The sequence below is a fragment of the Anopheles coustani genome, chromosome 2, assembly GCF_943734705.1.
Source record: "Anopheles coustani chromosome 2, idAnoCousDA_361_x.2, whole genome shotgun sequence".
In the NCBI taxonomy this organism is placed as follows: Eukaryota; Metazoa; Arthropoda; class Insecta; order Diptera; family Culicidae; genus Anopheles; species Anopheles coustani.
Genome location: NC_071289.1, coordinates 25,549,240 through 25,569,134, shown reverse-complemented (window position 1 = coordinate 25,569,134; position 19,895 = coordinate 25,549,240). Strand labels below are relative to the sequence as shown.

The following is a 19,895-nucleotide window of genomic DNA, read 5'->3' as shown; positions in this document are numbered from 1 at the left end:
CCGGCCGATTACCGAAACGAATCGTGCGAATTTGCGATATACTGTATGCGAAAGCAGTTCAAAACAAGGATTCAAAGCTGGAACTGATGTTAAACTAGTCCGAAGGAAGTCCAGTATCAAGCCATTTAATTCGCTACATATCTCCAATACTCGAAGCAAAATGTGCGAGATTGCCTGCCCATCTCTAAATCCACCCATAAAGCACTTTACGATCGGCCGTCCCGCGCGGAACACGATACTTCTCGGGGGTTCGTCCTGGGATCGTAGGCCAAATGACACCCGTTGAAACTGCAGACGATTGTGGAAAGACCTCCCGACGCTGTACGGGCACTTCTGTAGCTTCTCTAGTAGAACACACACCGGAGCGACGGCTTTCAGCACTTGGTAGTAATTGAGCTTGACAAGATTAATCAGCGGTGCAATCAGCCAGTGGGTGCAGAACGGGGTGGGTGCGAAAAATGGCCCCACGCCATTTAACCGGTAGGATCGGCCGATTCCGTGGATCGTGGAAGACGGGCCCTTTTATTGGGGTCTAGTTGTGAGAAGTGTTAATGATGGAGCGGCGCGGCATGGAAGATCGCACAACGATTACGCTGGGCGGGAGAAGATCGTAGTTGGTTCTTGACGCTTCTGTGCGTTCCGATTGTCGACGGATATAAAAGCATAAGCAAGCAATGAAACAAAAAAATAAAACCAACGAAGTTAAATCGTATTCCATTCAGTACCGATTCAATGAGTAACTGATGTATTAAGTTTCCATGGATACAACGAGGAATTATAACCAATTTGATTCTGATTCTACGGTCCATGTGGTGCAACATTTGACATTGTATCTAAACCTTCTGTTTTCGTATCTCGTCCTTTATTGTTGGTATATGCTGTAGAAAATAGTTATGTACAAGGAATTTTAACATTCAATAATATCTTTTGAAGTTATTTTACTTTTCTATTAATGATTTAATTATCACGAATTTGTTTATTCGCGAACAGTCATGATAATTAACAACAACAACGGTTAACTTTCAAAACCAATGATCAGTGGAAATTATTTTTAGAAAACCATCGAAATTATAATTACTTGAACTGAACATTTTGAAGCAAATGTGCCAACACAAGTATTTTATAGAAAGGCGTTAAAACTTATTTAATATAAATATACTGAATATAATTTAATAAATAATATACTGTATAATATAAATTCTACAGAATGTGTATTTATTTACAGAGAACACTGTCATGTGTATTTCTTAAAGACGGTTTTACATTGGACATTTTATCCAATAGAAAAGTCTTAAAGTATTCCAAATGTTTTACTTCGCTCTAAATACCCTCTAACGTTTTTATCCAAAGAACTAAGATAGACTCTATTTATTAAAAGCAAGCTTTTAAAATTAAAAATCAACTGATACGCAAAACGATAATAAAAACAAATGAAGATGATGCGAATGATGATCAACAAATGATACTCTTAAAAACAAAAGACAGATAATAAAAATACAATCATGGTTGGTCATTTTATGTTTAAGCTATCATCACATTACGCTTTGAACTTTTTGTTTGTCAAAAAGTAAGAAAGCCAATTTGGTAATTAAGGGCAAGCTCGTAGAAATATGTCAACGAATAAATTGATATCAAAGAGCTCCGTTTCCGGTAAAACGTATGGCTTACCAATCTCATAACTGTTATCGGAAACTCGGCAAGTAAACGGTGTCTAGCTGTCCCGCACCGCTCCACATAATCCGTTCAGTAACCTTAATTAAATGCTATCGCCGCATTAAAAGGTTTACAAAAAGCGAAACCTTCCGCCATCGCTGCGGGGATTTCGGTATGAGCAACCGTCCAACCGAACGCGACGATGATTATGGCGGAACCCGCTCATCAGCGCAAATCCGTGACCATCCGTGTCGAAGGAGGGAAGAAGATCGGGCCCGGTCCGATCAATGTCCTCTTCGCCCGGTGCGCTCGGCGACATCGGCGACGGATTTGACCTAATTCGATGTGATAATTTATTATTTCAACGCAATCAGCGAAACCGGTTTGTTCGGAGAGCGCCCGAAGAACTGAAGGAGAACGGATGTCACATGGTTGTGGTGGTGTGGTTGTTGGAGTCTTCAGTTTATCGCATCCCCGCATTCCTATCGGCTCCAACTGGTGACGCCGTCAGGGTGTCTTAGAGAAATGCTGGGGTGTTGTCGCCCAAGCCTCATCAACATCGTCCCACTGCGTCCCGTGCGATAATTACGCTCGCATCGGCCATCAACGGGGTTAAGCCCGTTGGATTGGATTTTCCGGAAAAGAAAGCTGAACTGTGCCGCACCCCACCACCCTACCCCCCTCGTATCGTACGTCCCTGAACCTCCTTTCATCCCGTCGGAGATGATAAATCTTGCTCCCGTAATTATACGGCCGTGTCGCGCGCGGTCAGATGTGTGCCAGTCGTACTTAGTGCAAAACTGACTTCCGACGAGCGAGCTGCCTCATAGATGGAGCGTGGCGTACACCGTCCCGACGGTCAGCTACGTTGGGATAGATGGAAACGAGACCATCAAGAGATCGACGCGCCGATCAGTTTCTAATTGTCGGAAGCAATCGATCGGGCTTGGCGAACGAACGATCCAATGCTGGCTTCATGGGCTTATCCGCAGCAGCTGAAACTCACATACAACACAGCGTTTCTACGTCTATTTCCCACTGTACTCCACACGCTCCGCTTTCGTTCCGTCGAGGTGCATCATTAATGTGCCATTATTTATGGAACTGCGGGCAGCAAGCTGCTGGACTCGCGAATCTCCGATTCGAAGTATGCGATAGAAGAAGGAGCTAAGAAATCATAGCAAAAAGCATCCCCCTTGGAGGGAAGGTGGCTGGAAAAGCTCTACGCGTTTATAAACGTGCGTCACATGGCGAAGGCTTCCAGCCCATCGATCGAACGGCCGCACAAACGATTAATCACCTCACAACCCTAAAGCCAATGCACGGAATCCCGGGTCGGGGAGATGGTCAGGTCGAGATATAAATCGGTAAGCTGATTTGCATTTGCACCTCGGCTTTACTTTACGTTTAGCCAATGGACGGCTGACGATGTCGAAGCAGTCAACCGAAGGAAACGGCATCTTAAGTCCGGTTCAGAACGCGGGCAGGGTTGGTTACTGTATGGAAAGTAGAGCATAAGGAAAAGGCAAAGTTGGGACCTCAATTTTACACCACAGAAGAAAGTCAAATGCGGCTCATGAAGTAGAAATTAAAAAGGCAACATTTTAATTTTGTCAATTATGAGTACCGGTTTCTGCTTATTTGTGTTCCAGAGCAGGGGTCGGTACACGTTTCCTGAACAGGGTCGATTGATAGAAAAGGTCCCAAATCCGCTGGCCAAATACTTTAAAAGATGTTTTAGTACTTTTCAGTTGATATCAAATGAAGTATTTTAAATGAAGTATCATTCTTTAATCCAAGGTAGAATAATTTTAATACAATTAATATAGAATAAAATAGACGTAGAATAATACATTCAATGTGTACTTTTAAGAACATTTGTAACTGTAATTGAAATAACTCAGTATCAAAATGTTTTAAATATAGGGTACCATATTTTGTAACGTAAAAATGATTTTGAAAAATGTGTTTATTGAATGCAGTGATTGATAATGCAAATTAGAAAACATAATTTTGCAGACTCCTGTTCTAGATACTCGATGATAGTGTGTGATTTTACAGAAACCATTTTTATTTAAGAGAAAACATAACAATTAAAACATAAAAGTTGTTACCCTATACGACTATTAAAAGTACATCTTCCGTATGACTGCAAGTAGAATTCATCTAAATCCATCCTTATGTCAGTTAATATTTAAGGTGTTTCCCATTAATGATGGTAGCAAAATTGATTTGACTTAGATAAACATCAATTTGCCTATGTCGTACCGATGAAGTGACAAGGAGTACACACTGTCGAACACAACATGCGAAGTGTGTTCGCATAAATCACTCACCGTCGCGGCAGCTAATTTCATGCTTTCGTGAACAAAAGACAGCGCATCATCTTCGACTTCTCGGAGCTGCTGCTCCCTTCCGAGCGCTATCACTTTATCTGTGCACTGCGCAATTTGTCCACGGTCCGTTGAGTGTGAAATGGAAACTCCAGTGAAATTGTCTAGTTGCATAAGTCAGAGTGGCCCGGCTGCTGACTAACCATGATTCGTATGCCATAATCGGCACAATTCGATTTCACTCGCGCCAATCACCTTTGGGAAACACACGGCGTTAGTCAGAGGGCTGGGAGTTAGTGTCCTCCGCGTTGACATGCAGGACCTCGTGAAATCACCACCCGAATTGACGGTGACAGTTTGTTGATTGTTTACATCACAAAGTAGCACAACCTGCAAACGGAAGTAACCTCAATCCGGGGGAGGTAAGCATTATCAGAGGGAGAGAACTGAGAATTCTTTGTCTGCGATAACGCCTCGATCCCATCGAAGGTTCATCAGATTGGCTCATTATGTCGTCCCGTTTGTCTTGGCTAGAAACCTCCGTCAGCTCAAGGATGGTCACGAGTTCGCTCCTCACCAGCTCGAACGTATTATGTAAAGCAGACCAACACTCCGTCCTCACCGTAGCATAAGACCTCCAGGAGAACTGAAGCATCTGAAGCAAAGACCGGAAGAGCGACGACCGGGCTCGTGATGCGTTGCGAATGATTGCCCGGGGGTTGTTGATTGATTAGTTGACTGTTTAATGATAGGAATGCGCGCACGAGTTATTCCGTAGCTAAGAACGGTGTGTGTAGCATTCGAGCATCTTCGCGAGCGGAGTAAACCGGACGGCGTACAAGAACACGTCAGGTGTAGATTGCAAGCAACGCGAGTTCTAAATTGGTATCAAAGTTCATCCACACAAGTCCATCGGAGCAGTGTGCTCAGTATTCCGAAGACGGTAGAAGGTGTGAACAGGTTGAGCAGTAATGGATCTGCGTTAATAGAGCCTCTGGCTTGCAATTACTCGCTTACTGGGGAAGGAATCCTACTTCTTGTGGACATAACTCCCGATCGTAAATTCTGTACATCAAGCACATACAGCGTTAAGTCGATTCTAAAGACGGGAAGTGAGACCACCAATTGTCTACGTCCTGCAGGAGTTCCGGCATCGACGCTCCACTCTTTGTAATTTATCGTACCGAATATAAATTCAAATCAATAAATCGTTGTTCGCCGGGTCACTTCCACCATTAAGAGAACAGCCTAATGATCTTTCCCGTGTTTGTGTGTCTAAGTCTGGTTCTAGGTCTTCTTCCAAGCCCGTCGTTAACTTTGAACTCCGCGACCCGCGCGATACTAATTAGTCACCTCCTTAGAGAGTCCCAAAAACCGAGGCCGCTTACCTTGAACTTGTATTGAAGCTGCACGGTTCTCGTCTCTCGTCCCTTCCCTCGTGGTCTGTGGTGGGCTTTTGGAGGCTCAGTTTAATGTTGCCGTGTGCGTTGGGACGGACACCACAAAGGCGGATGATGATGGATGAGACCGCCAACCGGTGGCCCGTTAGATCACACCGGAAACCCAAGCCGCTGATGGTGATGGTCTGTGTGCTTCGTGTCCCCTGTCACAGTGCGATCGCATGTGATCTGCCCATCAGGTTCGGAGCTTCGACAAGAACTTGCGTTGTGTTCTCGGCCGGATGAAGTTGGTGCCCTGGAGCGCACTAGCGATCCGGTGAGCTCCTAAGCTCTTTTTCCTTGCCGGTGGTTGTGTGTTCTACTAACGGCGCATCGTGCGTCTTGCGTTAGGAGTCGTTGTTGCGGTACACAAACATTTAAAAAACACGTTCACCGTCCCGCGCACAAATACTTTGAATGATTACAGCATCTGAGCAAGGCTGCGGCTATCTGAAGAACCACCAGCATTCAAAAGACCACTAAAGACACTTGATCCCTTTATCGGGATGAGCGAATCTCGTGCTCTAGCAAATGATAACCTGCACAACTCTTATTCTCACTTCCAATTGCTTCACTGTATGAATACCAAGCGATCACTGACACTTTGCTTGGTTAATATGTTTCTTTCTCCGCTTGTCGGACAACAGGGTGTGGAGGTTCCTTCAGGGTTTAGAACCACCGTTACACCAAGCCCGCTTCCTGGGGCACTTTTCACTGATCGGGGTATCCACTGGCGATGGTTTGTTTCATCCACCGGAAGTTTTCTTTCCGTTTTGTTCACAAGCACACCAAAACACCGAGCTGAAATGCACATCCACACGCGATCGGGACGGCGTACACTGCACCAAGGGTCACTGGTGCGAACGATAGTAACACTAAGTAACGTTTCGGTTCTGGATCACCGGTCATGCAGAGACGTTGCTGGCGAGCTTTAAACCTCCGACCGGACACCGTTACGGCATAAAATCAGCGGCCAAATGCAGGTCGTCTTCGTCTTAGGTGGCGCTGGAAGAGAGGTTGGAAACAATGTTGGCATGAATAATTGATACTTGTCAGCGAAGTGAAAATTACTAACTAAGGTTGAAATATAGGCGTGCAAGAAAATACTATCATAGAGAAAATCATTTACAAAACTATTTTAGCAAAAAGAAACTACTCTAGCCATCAGCAAAATCTGAGAAAAATCCTCCCGGAGCATAGTTCTTATGCCTCTTGGTGTGAGTTCTTGGCTTCATCGCATCTTTTCCACTCTCGAGCGGAGACGGCTCAAGCGAATCGAACTTGAGCTGCACTTGGTACTTCGCGAGGTGGGAAAAACTGTGCACACGCCAGGTGTCCGTCGTTAGGTTGGCGTGCGTTAAACGGTGTTTGGCTCGTCCACCATTGTTTCCCTTCCCCTCCTCTATCCCTAGCAGACGCGAGAAAAACACGCTCAAGTAGTTAGTAGGAAGTGTTGGAATTTATAATTACAAAACGATGGTATGAAGAGCATAGAACGCGCACGTGTGTGTGAAGATTACACTCACTGGCTGGCAGCTAAGAGGTAGAAGAAGAAAGAAGAGTGGTGCGTGAGGGTGGCGGACCAATAAATACAGCACAACATTTATTTAGAAACGAACGTACGCCAGTGCGCTCATGTAAGCAAGCATAATAAACTGTTATACAGTGTAACGGTATTTAATTGAAAATCAATTCGTTTCTTTACTCGCGGTAGAGGAAGAGGAGGGGGTAGATTCTTTCCTGGGTGGGGCAGTGGGCACGGGTGCACTCGATGGCCACTCCGGTTATCGAATCGCTTCCGCCGCCCGAAGAATGCCAACAACACACACGAGATAGAACGGAATGAGAGCGGAGCGCACGGAGCCCGCGGGGGGAGGCGCAATTTGAGGAAATTGAGGAAAAGTTCTTTCGCGAACGATTTGAAGCCGTTTTCGAGGGGCAGAACCAAATCCGCACTAATGGCCGATACGGTTAACTAGCGGCGTTGGAAAGGGCCGCCAGACAGAACGAATGTAGAACAGGTTCTGGACGTACGGTTTTCGCTCGGCGCTCGAACGATTGCAGACGCATTGCGTTAAGTGGTCTAGAAGTTGTTTCGCCGTGCATGAGTACGTGTTGCTGACGGTTGGCAAATGTAAGTAGGATGATATTCATCATAAAAACGAAATAAATGGGTTGAAAAGTGAACCTTTCGATAGCAGAGAAGAAAAAACGCAACTTAAACATGAAGTAAGTAAAACAGAATAATCATAAATCAAAAACATGAATCAAGTAAAATAACAATTTAAGAGCGAAATCTAACGTGCAAGTATAGCAAAGTATGAAACTTGTTTTGGAACCACTATCATCGACACATTATAAAAGAACGATGTATGTATGATCTTAAAAAAAAAAAAATAATAAAAATACAACTTTCGAACAATATAGTGCAAATTTTACAAACTAACTACACGAATTAGGAAAATGTAAAACAATATCGGTTTAAACTTAAAACCTGATAAAAATCTAATGATTAGAAAAAAAATTAAAAGGTACGTAAAACGGATCGTTTGGATAACTAAAATCAAGCTTATTGATTCACTTTAACAATGAAAACCACAAACACAGTTTGATCCTCTAAAGTTAAACCAAGGAATAAAGAACAGATGTAAAATAATCTTTTGTTCCTCTGTTATTAAAGAGTTTGCTCGTACAAAATAACTGAACAATTTAAAAATTTCAAGTTTGAAATGAAATTGCGATACACAAAGGTAGATTTTGTATCAATAACAACGCTCCTACTTACAAAAGAAAACTCAATCAAAACTCGTAAAACTTAAAGAGAAGTTGATTCACACACCGTACAATCGAATCAAACATTGTTAAGAATAAAATGCAGTTCACCGTTGTCGGTTCTTGCTGCAGCATCGTCAACGAAACCGTCATCCGGTCAATCGATCAACTTCAGCCCAAGCCCAAGCGCCAAAGGAACTTCTTCCGTTCCGAAAGCCACTAACGGTCCCGTACACCCGCCGCCCCAGGGCAAACCGATACCTGAAAGGGTATGTGCAACCTTTCCCCCGACTCCGCGCGCGCGTGCTCTGGTGGCGCTCGGTCCGGAAAACGGTTAATTTTGCTGCGCATTCGACGGACTTCATCAGCATGCGGGGCCCACGGGTGGCGGTGACAGCACCGTGGAGAAAGCGCCCGATCGCGGTCGGGGCAGGCGCGAAACGCGAACGCGACGAGGTGACCTCATATATGCCGCACCACCTTTCGCTGGTGGTGGCGGACACTCCGCTCCATCCGCCAGCAGCCTGCGGGAGGCAGTGAACACATGACTAAGCTCACATAACCTCAATACGGGAATCTCATTTCCCCATTTCTCGTCACTCGCGCACGCACGCTCTTGGTGTGTGTGTGTGTCGCTGGTGGTGGACGTCGGAGCAAGGAGCTACATATGCGTGCACGTTCCTCTACCCCACCCCGCTTCCCGCGATGTTTCTTCTTTCTTTTTTCCACAGGTGGCCTTTCATGCGGGATCGACTCGCGCGTTTATGCTTATCGCCAAGTGGAGGATAATTTGCGTTCCGGAGTCGAACCGGCCCCGCGGGATGCAGTAGGGGACACTTTCAAATTTCTCCGGGTTTGGCAAAAACGCAAACCCACATTCGTACAACCTTCCCCCACGTCACTCTCCCGTCGTATCCGGACTCGGTCCGAGTTGCGTTGACCGAGTTCCCAACTCGAGTTATCCCTTCGTGTAACACCAGAAAAAACAGTGTCCCTCTCCGTTGTTGTGCTGATTCTCGTGTCCAGTTCTCCACACATCCCAAAGTTCAGCCTTCCACGACATGTTTGCTTCCGCAGGTCGCCGCATTTGTTTGGCCCATTTCGGAAAGACCTTCAATTTGTATGACAAAACCTACGGCCTTCCGCCAAGATGCCGCCTTGCCCCGGGAGACAGAACCCTGTCCACGGGTTTCCTTCCTCGGCTGCATGCTGCGTGTGCGCGTTTGTGTGTGTGTTTTGGTTACCTTTCCTTCTCCACCTACCACCTCCTCCCTGCCCTCTCCCTGGCATCGCTTTCGCTGTCTTCGCGCCCCGCCGTTCGCTTCTTCGGCCGCTCGTTGGTTCGTTCTCAGCCGAGTGCCACTTTCTAAAAAATAGGTTAACCGGCAATGTAAACAAGTGTGGGTTTCGGCCCTGCCCGCAGGCCTCTCTCTTCCTTCTCCACCACCTTTTAACACAACATCTTCCCAGCAAAACCGATCTCGAGATCGTGATCTTTGCAGTCGGGGTTGTTGCAGCGAAAGAAATGGCCGTGTTCCGGTTGCCTCCGGATGGTGGAAACTACTGGCTGAGAGATTAACGCCCGCGATCGGGAGTACTTCGTGCCCGGTAGGTGTGTGTTTTGAGGTGAACTATACATCCTTGCGCGACCGCTTCTCGCCACCAAATCGAGGCCAGAACTGGGTGTGAGTTTGTGATCTGGAATTGACTTTTTCGATTTCATTTTCACTACAGATTGGCGTCGACGCCGAGCGGAAGGGTAGCAGCAAAATACTTTCACAAAGGCGCAATTTTTGCGTGCCCGATTTATCCGAACCACGCGACTTTGCGCACACACAGCCCGGTCGGTCTATCGGACGATGTTCGGTTCGGTGAAAGTGTGCTTCCGAGCTCAGCGGGTTTGGTTTGAAGAATGGAGAAATTATTTGTTAGGTAGAAAAAATGAAAAGAAACGAAGGAAAACCCTTGCTCCCCATTCCGTGGAGAAGCTCTTTTATGGTTTTATTGTTGCCGGCCAACCAGTCCTCCAGACCACTGGGCACCTGACGCGCCCGAGTCGTGTTCTTTCCGTGAGCAAGAAATAATGCCCGTCCGCGTCCGCACAATGCTTTGCTTTTCCCTGGTAGCGCGCGTTCGATCACGCTCGCCGAAGGAACAGGTTTTCACACGAACGGATCGATCCATCCGCCGAGGTCAATGCTATCTCGTGGCCATATCACCGATGCTCGACGATGCTGTACGCCGAGTGCAATGGCAACGAAACGAAAGGGGGTTGAAGAAAAAACATACAACAAAACACCAAACAGGGCAACAGCATCCTCGGTTTCAGATCGACCTGATCGAGAACGCACAGCACCAGCATCCCGACAGGGGAAGCGACAACGCGTTGGAAGTTTATGTAACCCGAGCAGCCCAGCGAAACAACAACGTAATGTGGAGGGAAAAGAATAAAAATCAACCGAATTGGGACGCACGCCGGGGTCGGAGCGTTCGCCGGCGGAAGAAGGGCCGTTTCATTATGACGTTAAACACGTGACTCGACCCCCGATGACAGAGGCAACCGAAAAATTGTGCACCTCCGATCGATCGCGATCGATAATTTGAACCACTTTGCGCTGCGTTCTGGTTTCTTTTTGTTTCACTTATCTCACAACCCTCTGACGCCCTTTCCGGACAACCACAAGTTCACCCCATCACAATCGTGTCCAATTTTAAGCGATGACTCTTTTAATTCGCCTCCCTCCCAGTGCTTCTGGATCGTGGATTGAGGAAGAAGAAAAGAAAACTCAATCGATCCGAAAGGCACCACGATCGATGAAGACATTGATTATCGACGCCCCGGTCCGGATCAATAAATTGACCGAGGATCCTCCTTTATTGCTCCCCAACCGACCGATGGGGTGTAGTTTTCAACCCCCGTTCGGAAAGTGGAACGAGGCAGAGGAGCAGTTTGCAGGTGAGAATTCATATCTTCAAGTAAATGAAGCTTAGAATAGATTCCTTCTTGTCCGTCGAAAGATTTTTGTATCAAAGACTAAACAGGTTCTGATGCCTTCCGTTGGTGTTTGCTTTGGGAATTAGGAAGATTATGGCAAGGAGAAACAAATGCTGGGTTGATGGAACGATTAACAAAACGGAAGATATAAATCAAACGTCAAAAATGCCAGGATTCAAGATCCAAATTTCATTCCGTTCGCTTCTGAAGCGCACGAATTTGAACGCATGGAAAACAACCAACTCGATAATTGATTTCCTCTTCCCGTAATAAGGACGGTAAGTACTCGGAAATACTGCACATGCCGTTCACGATGACTGTCCTTAGTTAACGAACTTCATCCACCGATCGAAGCTTTCACAAAACTCCAAAACTCCACAAAAACCAAAAGCAGCATTACTGAGGTGATCGTTCTGATCGAGGCTTTCGGGTGCATTCTCCTGCAGCTCTTGGTCGTGGAAAAAGGGAAAAAGAAAGGCACTCGGCTCTGGTGAAAGAAAGTCATCGATTTGCTGCAACTTCACCGTTTCCGAGAACTTGTTTTCGTGGGCTTCGACTTTTCCTCGACGGAAAGAAGCGGCCCACCCCGTTGATTAGCGTCCTAACGTGCTATCGTCGAATGTTCACCCTTTGCCGCGCACAGTTCGGGCCACCGTTCCGCACACGCTTCCCCTCCCCAGCTGTGAGGGGGGGGCACCTTTTCGCCTCAATTAAAAAGCACAGTTATGATCGCTGACGATTCTTGCATATCATGGTTGACAATCCACCAGCGCCAACACCACCGTTCTGCAGTGCAGTGCAGGGTTTAATCTCGAACGGCTCCCCCCAGGGACAACCGGGAAACTGGACGCACCACATTCCGAACAACAACGGCGACGACGTCGACGACAGAGACTTACACTTCGTAAACCTTTTCTCACGCCGTGTGCATTCGTTCGTTCGCTCGCTCGATCCGAGCCGTACTTTCACTTGACCACTTTGCACTTGAGGCCTTTCTTCGCGAAGGGCACCTTTCTTGTCCCGAAATTCTGTTTCTTTCCCCGCACACACAGCACCCAAACACATACACACACACACACTGCACAATCGAGTGGAATATGCAAGTTCGATTCTTGTTCACGATTTTCAGCGACCGTTTGACCCGTTCGGAGTTTGTGCTGGACAAGTCGGGCTGCGTTCGGTTCGCGAATGGGTCGCCACCGCTTTCGGACGCCCTATTTACCCTCTGGGTGGGACCCAGTGTGGCACGCAAGGAATGCAAAGGAACTAGAAAGAAGAAGCAATACCCGATCAGCACTCTCAGCTGCGAAATGGCTTGGGAAAATCCAGCGACTTCCTCCACCAGCGCAATCCACGGGAGCTATGAGCTGGCAGGGCTCATCCAATGCTGCTGCTGCTGCCTGCCTGCCTGCCTGCCTGGCAGAGGTCTCCGGAGTCTGGCACGGGCTGCAGATCAAGCGCTCCTCGCTGGGAAGGAGAGACCTTGACACTGAAGACGTTAGATTTATACTGACTGACTGGCGCGGCGGCCAAACAACGTTGCCCCGTGCGCCCGATGCGGTTTTCCAGCGAACCTGCTCGCTCGCTCGCGCTCGCCGTCGTTGTGGTTGTCTGACGGGCGATCGCTGCGAGACGACGACGATCAACCTGACGACGCGCGGCTCTTCCATCTCGCTCGAACCCTCTCCATCGATCCATTTCTCGCTCGCTTCCTCCCACGGGAAGATTGGATTGCGGTATAAGATCGCTAGAAAGGGATGGAGAAGATCGCGAGCGAACCTGGCTGGGTGTGTGTGTGCGCGATCTTCGCGGCCAGAACTGCAGGCAGAAGCCTCCCGCCTCGGGGGATCGAAAGTATGTTGCGGCCGATTCTTCTGCCCTCGGTGTCAGGCGAAATGGTTTGCGGCGTGCTGTCATTGCGCCTGCCCATGGAAAAGCCAAGGGAAATGGGCGACGCTGGGCTGAGCGGAGGAAACCCGACATTAGGGAGAGCGAGAGAGGGAGAGAGAGCGAAAAATAAACAGCGCGGTAGGGACGCAGGAAGGGTAGGCGAAGGAGATCGAGAACATCTAAAACAACTGTTTGACGGAAAATGTTTTATGCTGCAATGTGTGCTGCGGCGAGTGTGTTTGTGCTGCTTTCCGAGCATCTTTCTTCTCCGAAAGCCTTCCTCGTTCCTTCCTCGTCCCTTCTCTTCCCCCTGGGTGCTTCTTCGCTTAGCTTCTTCGCTCAGCTCTTCCGCTTTGTTGTGTACTTCGTTATCGCTGGCGGTCAAGCCGCTGTGCGCAAGAAAAACACGGAGGGAAATTTTTTCGCCAGGTTCGTCGCTTGCTGCCACCGTGAGTCATTCGATTTTGGAGCCGAACGCGAAGGGTTTTTATGCTCGTAGTAATTTTTTGGCGTGGTTTTTCGGTGACCGGTACGAATCAGCACTCTTGCTTCACGCATTTTCGGTGCATTTAATGAAAAAATAAGTATTATGATTAGTCATACGGAAATTTACATAAGAAAAATTGGGTTGAATGTTGCAAAAAACCCACTTTGATTTTAAAATGTTGAACACTATCCTTGCAAGAAAATCAGAGCTTCTTAATTTTATTTTTATTTTAAAAAAATCTAAATAATTTATGTTCAAACCATTTGATCTACAATGTGCAACATTGTTGTTTAATTTTGCTTTTATTTTGCTTTAAAAAAATCTGCCCCCTAATAAATGGACAAAGCGGCATCAACCAGTCTTCAGGGACGCCAGGAAGCTGGTTTAATGATCGTTCTATTTATTCCCCGGGATCGGGGGCCAGCAGTTTTTCCAGCCCCTAAGCGTCCCAGGGCCCAACAATGCGACCCGTTTGGCGTCATTTGACGAGGCGATGCGAAGGGAAAGTTCGCAGGAACACTTTCGAGCGCGCGTGCGCGCGCCAGTGCGAAATGCTTTTCCTCCCGAGGCTCCGAGGTGGCCTGAAAATGGGCGACTGGGCGGCCACTGCACGCCCTATCCGGAGTCCGGCGGGATGTATCTAAAATAGCAGAGGCCGAGGATGTGCATGTGGAGAATGTGGAAGAAGAAGAAAGAAGAAGGAGGGAAAACTGGACAAACAAAGATGGAAAATGATCGATAAAAACGGGATAAAGAAAGCGGTGGAGTGGAGTAACCGCCAGAGGTACTCGCGCTGGGAGTGTCTGTGTGTGCATTCTTTGCACGTCAGGTTTCGCAAAGAACCACTTTTTCCACCACCCCATCCCAGGGGGTTGTGGGGCGATGGAGGTGGCTCGGTGGCGCAGCCTAATTAACGCAACCATTTCCGACCAGCGGCAGCCGGTGAAACAAATGATGCAAGATGATCCCAACGAGACGAATCCCTCGATGCCGATGCGAACCCGATGGGGAAGCGTGCAGGCCGGATGCATTCGGTATTACGTTGAATGGCGGAACGATCGATGCAAGTCGATCGCTGACGGACGGTAAAAGAGCTAGAGGTCCGGTTCGATCGGTTCGAAACGGGTTTTTTGCGGTCCGTAACTGTTCTTCTACGATTTATTTTTCATCCCTCAAAAATCAGGTTTCGTGCAGGATGGGGGGGGGGAAGATTTAAATAAGATACTGACGGATGATGACACGCGCAAGTCCAGCAAGTGAAGCTGTATTATCGCCACTAAACGCTGAGCCTCTTTTATTGCGAACGAATCCCCGCTAAAGCCGGCTGGAATTATCGTACATTTGAAGTGGAACTAGATACAAGTTAAAGGGCCATTAACTCGAGCACTTCGCGGAGGCATAAATCCGAAGCAATAACCCGCCACCGGCACAAAGATGCATGGATGCTGCAGTTCGTTCGGGGTGAGAAACATTTTTACGATTTTCCACCGATAGCCTCGTTGCGCGAAGTGCCTGTGCACCTACTTTTCCAGGCGAATAGATCCATATTTTTATTGTTTCACCCTTAAAAACCACCGGGCTTGGAAAAAGCGGGTAGAAAATTGTGCTAAAAACGCGCGGCACATAATCAAATCAGGCCCAGGATCGATCACGGCCGCAATTACGGCGCAATGTTTGCCACAGCCGCACCCTGCACTCTAGTTTTCCCTCGCCCCGTCGGGAAAACAAACCCGCGGCGGATGGAATTGCAGATGGTCGAAGGTACCCGCCTCCTGTGTAGAAGGCCCCGGATGGAGGTCACCGTAGATAAGTTAGTAAAATGGAAAAGTAATACATACACTTTGCTCGACCTGGAGTGCGTTTTCACAAGGCGGGCAGGTTCTTCGGGCGGACCGTTTCTTGTTCGAATTCCGTTCCCTTGCATCGGCGAGCTTCAAGGAGATTAACCGAGAGACCACGGGCGCGATTTCCCGAGCGATGAACGATAGATGATGCTGAAAGTGCCCTCCGTAGGTCTGCACGAATGCAATTGCTGAGCAGTATCTGTGTGTTACAAAGGGAGAAGGAGAGAAAGATTTTATTTCCTTTTTACCTCGAGAGACGACCCGCCCCACGCGGGAATAGAAGTCAATATCTGGGCAATTAATTTTTAGCAAGCACTCCTGCTTCACTGGCGGCCCCATTTTTGCCTCGGGCTCCAGCATCTCGGGCGCATTTGTTGATGTCAAATGACGGATGACGACGGGCAATGGAGGCAGTAATAAGAACAGAAGGGGAGACAAAAACACACGAAGGTGTGCCCGATAGGTTTTCCGCTGTAGGGCAGACGAAGACCGCTTTGCAGGCAGTTCGCAACCAGGAGAATGGAAAATGGAATGCTAATAAAGTGCACCACTCCCTCCGAGACTTCCAGGGCAAGAAACGATCGGATTCTACGAACGCATCCTGCCTCCACGGCATGGACCTCCATGCGTTGGGATAAAGTGGAACAGTTGTGATCAAACTCCCCGTAATTATCAAACGTTTCGCTAGCTAGCCCGGCCAGTATTGTCAACGGTGTGTCGTTGTGTCGCTTCGCTGTGGATATCTTCACCGCACACACTGGGGCCCTTGCGGATGGCGCATATTAGTTGAACGACCTTAAAACGATCATCAACGTCAACGTCAGTCAACGTCGGGCGCTCGTGCGGCCATCGACGAATGCTATCAATTTTCCCGGCTCGGGCCCGCAAACCGCGCGATGTCCCAGAAAAGGGCACAGAAAGGGAAGCAGCAGAACATGTCTTGCTCCACGTGCGATTACCTACGCACACGGGCGGATAAATGGCTTGCGTGCGAAGGAGCGTCCCTAAGCCGAGACGCGATGAGCCTGCCGTCGTTGAAAAAGCAGAACACATTTTGCTACAGTTCCTATTTGATGATACCGTGGGTAACATACGGTATTAATTAATTAAGATACCACCATTTTACTTGAAAATGATTAGATTTTAGTATGCTCCTTTTTGTTAATTTTGGTTTTTTTTGGACTATATTATTAGAGAAATTGTTCTGCAGTTTGTCAAATGTGTAAGAAAATTGTTAATCGTAAAAGAGTACATTTCCACCATTTGAAATCATGAAAAATAAACTAAATATTTTATGAGCAATATGTTTTGGTTTGAGAACCGGCTTGCGCAACAGATTGTCAAGCGTTTTTAACACTGTTCAAGTGTACGTCGTACAAGTTGCATATCTTTAGGCGCTAGTAAATACTACAAGAATTTTGAATCAAATGTTTTGAAATTTTCCGTTCGCCATTACTCTCATTGCTGTATTGCAGGGGTCGGCAAAGTTCAGCACGCGGGCCAAATCTGGCCTCCCAACTGATTTTACCCGACCCGTAATAAAATGTTGATGTTTCATACACAAAATCCATCCCAATTTTGTTTGTCTTCTTCCCAAAACTGAAGATAAATATTGTTCAACGAGGTGCTCCTGTTATATGATGGAATACAAATCAAAATTCAGCGAAAGTAAGTATGAAAATGTTAAAAAACATAAACGATAAGATTTCAAATATTTTATCTTACCACTTTTTATGTAACTTTACTATTTCGAAAGATGATACACCATTCAGAACTGTACTAATTTGAAAAAATTAAGTTATTGTTTAAGATATCTGGTCTGTGGTTTCGGTTGCCTTTCAATCATCTAGCTTTTTAGGAAATGTATGCCGATCCTTGTAATGTATACTTTAATACTACATCCTTTATAATCAGTACTAGTGATTGTGAATTTTTACTGTGACGTCAGCAATTTTGTCGGTTATTCAATGGTTATTACAATGGCTATTGACCAGATAAAGGAAAAGTGATATTCTTTATTTCTTTGTTTCTCATTTCGATCAAATTTAGTTACAATGTCCTCACAAACTGAAAATGTTAGATGAAAAAAGAAATGAATGCACTTTAACTTTATTTGACTGTGCTTTTAGTTATAAGATTTATAACATAAAACCAATCAAACATTCAAAGCAAACTAGTACTGAAAGTCCATTTAAAATGAAAGTTTGGTGTAGAAGTTACTTGATCAGAGTTTAAAAACTAACTAACTAATGTGTTTCTTTCACGTACTCTGAAAGTAGTCTCACTTGCATAATCCTTTCATTTCGTTGCTACATCAATCAATATTATCGCGAATCATTATTCTCGAAAACGATAGACCACGGAAGTCATTTTTCAATCCGAACCAGGTCATCGAACTTGGATCGTTCGTGGTATTCTGATAGCGTCCGTTCAAGTTTTGATTGGTGCAACCTTCGTACCACCAGGCTCCGTGCCGAAGCACTGCGCAGTCCATATCGAAGGCGTCGTTGTTACGATCGAACGTGGTAAACTTACGACCCCGGTAGGTGATAAAGTTATCAGATGTTGCAGGACCTGTGAATTTCCCGATCTTTTTCACCCGGTATGAGTCGGCCTCCGATTGGATCTCAAACTCTCCGTATGTAACGTTGCCATAATTGTCATGGAAATCCCTAAACTCTACTACCAGCTGATGCGGTCGATTTTTCGTTAGCTGATGCACATGCTCTAATCCTAACCAAAATTCGCCTTCCAAGTCGCCAAAACCGTCGCGATACTCCGTCCAATTCCGGTAGAAGTCCACAGCGCCGTTGAACCGATGCTGAATGACGATCCAACCACCTTCGAACTTTCTCTGCTCGCAGAACACTTCGAATGGTGTGGAATTTGTGTTCAGTTGAATCGTATAGGTTCCTGATATGCCTGCCGGAGCTTGCCGACACGAATGTAACGGTTTTCTAGTTTTGGTCAGATCTGGAAGTATCTGCTTGCATATTTCCACTACGGTACTCTGCTTTTGTACGGATTCGGCTCGCATATCTATGATCTTTTTGCTTTCGGCAAGCTTCAGGAGCCTAATGTCGAACGATTCGAGGCAGGAATCCGGCATTTTATGTTCAATGTTGCGCAGTTCTGCAGTCAGTTTGCTCTCCAATGTAAGCAGGTTTTGATCCATACCAACCAGTTTGGTTCCAAAGCTCTCTCCTGTTGTGGTGTTTGTTGACAGGATGCGTGCCACCTCCTGAAAAATATCAAAACTTATTTTCACAAACTCATTGTTCTGTGGTTAAAAGCGTATCCGCACCTCACCTTCATGATGCCTCCTATTTCTTGCAAAGTGTTGTCCGTTTTGTTCAGCCTTTTTTCAATTTCCGTGAGCCTGTTTTTCAGATTTTCATCCATTCCTAGGTATGCACGTTCTAAATCCTGTGTAAATATCACATTTTTATTCTATTCTAACCACTTTTACACTGTCTATTTCTTACGGCCAAACCCCCCTGACATCCTTCGCTTTTGATCACGGGTTCGGCGTAATCCATGTCCTTATCATCTTCTTCCGACGAGGATGCCGAGCTGAACGTGACCAGCCAGACTACTGCAATACACAGAACTAAGACGCACACCCGGATAGTCATTGCTTTCGAAGAACTTTTCCACACTTGGACACATCCAATCGAAACGACTGCTCGAGCACAACTGAGGCTGGTTTAATTTCGGTTGTACGAGAGAAGTAAAACAGTTTAGCAAGCGGAGTCTAGACACGCTTGCCGCGAGATTATGGCAGGCTATCACAAGCCGTGGTCCCAAAATAGCCGTGGATACATGTTGGCGATAAGAAGTACTTGAGACTTGCCCCATCCAACGTGATTATGGTTGTTCTTGTGCAGTGCTGTTGACCTTGAGTTTAATTTGATTTCTCGTAGATTGAAAAATCTGCGTGCAGCATTCAGCTATTAAGAAAAATAAAACACTTATTGTACTGATATTTGTTGTTCATGTCAGCATATTGCGCTCAATTACTATTTGAAAATAGTCCATACAATATTGTATTGCACACATTCATTTTCAAACTGAACTCTTCTTAATCCAACCAAAGTTATTTTTAAAATCGTCTCCCAAGTAGAAATTATTAATCAACAACGAGTGTTTGTGAGCATTTTTGAATGAAAAACTTTCCCGGTTTATGAAAATGCATCAGCATCAATATTTTTATTTCACTAACAAATATGTTTTGAAAAAAATTAGTTCACAGCGCAATCCATTGCGATCACGCCACGTGTTTTAACGGTTTTAAAATAATTTACCAATAAATTACTACTCCATCCGGTTCGCTACCATCTACCTGCTTACTGTTAGTATCGTCCTTAAAATGTATCTGCTTTGCAATTCTTGTTTTTTGTTTCTCACTTCTCCCATTTCTTTTTCTTGTTTGTGAAGAAAATCATTCTTCAACGTCCAATGTCTCCTATGAAACATTCTTCG

At 46.2% G+C, this 19,895-nt stretch overlaps 1 protein-coding gene across 1 annotated transcript; it reads right to left on the bottom strand.

The window, feature by feature from the left end:
- Positions 1 to 17,727: 17,727 nt before the first annotated feature.
- Positions 17,728 to 18,815, bottom strand: LOC131264148 (ficolin-3-like). Its single transcript, XM_058266437.1, has 2 exons — positions 18,723 to 18,815; positions 17,728 to 18,654 (listed from the first exon to the last, which is right to left on the bottom strand). Exons 1-2 carry the CDS (start codon positions 18,813 to 18,815, stop codon positions 17,728 to 17,730), a joined length of 1,020 nt encoding a protein of 339 aa, XP_058122420.1.
- Between the last annotated feature and the right edge of the window lie 1,080 nt (positions 18,816 to 19,895).

What these genes read in the sequence shown, in the direction of transcription:
- LOC131264148 (XM_058266437.1), bottom strand. Translation starts at nt 18,815, where the DNA reads ATGGATGAAAATCTGAAAAACAGGCTCACGGAAATTGAAAAAAGGCTG. An exon ending in AAATAGGAGGCATCATGAAG is followed by an intron (nt 18,655 to 18,722) that starts GTGAGGTGCGGA and finishes GATATTTTTCAG; the next exon opens with GAGGTGGCACGCATCCTGTC.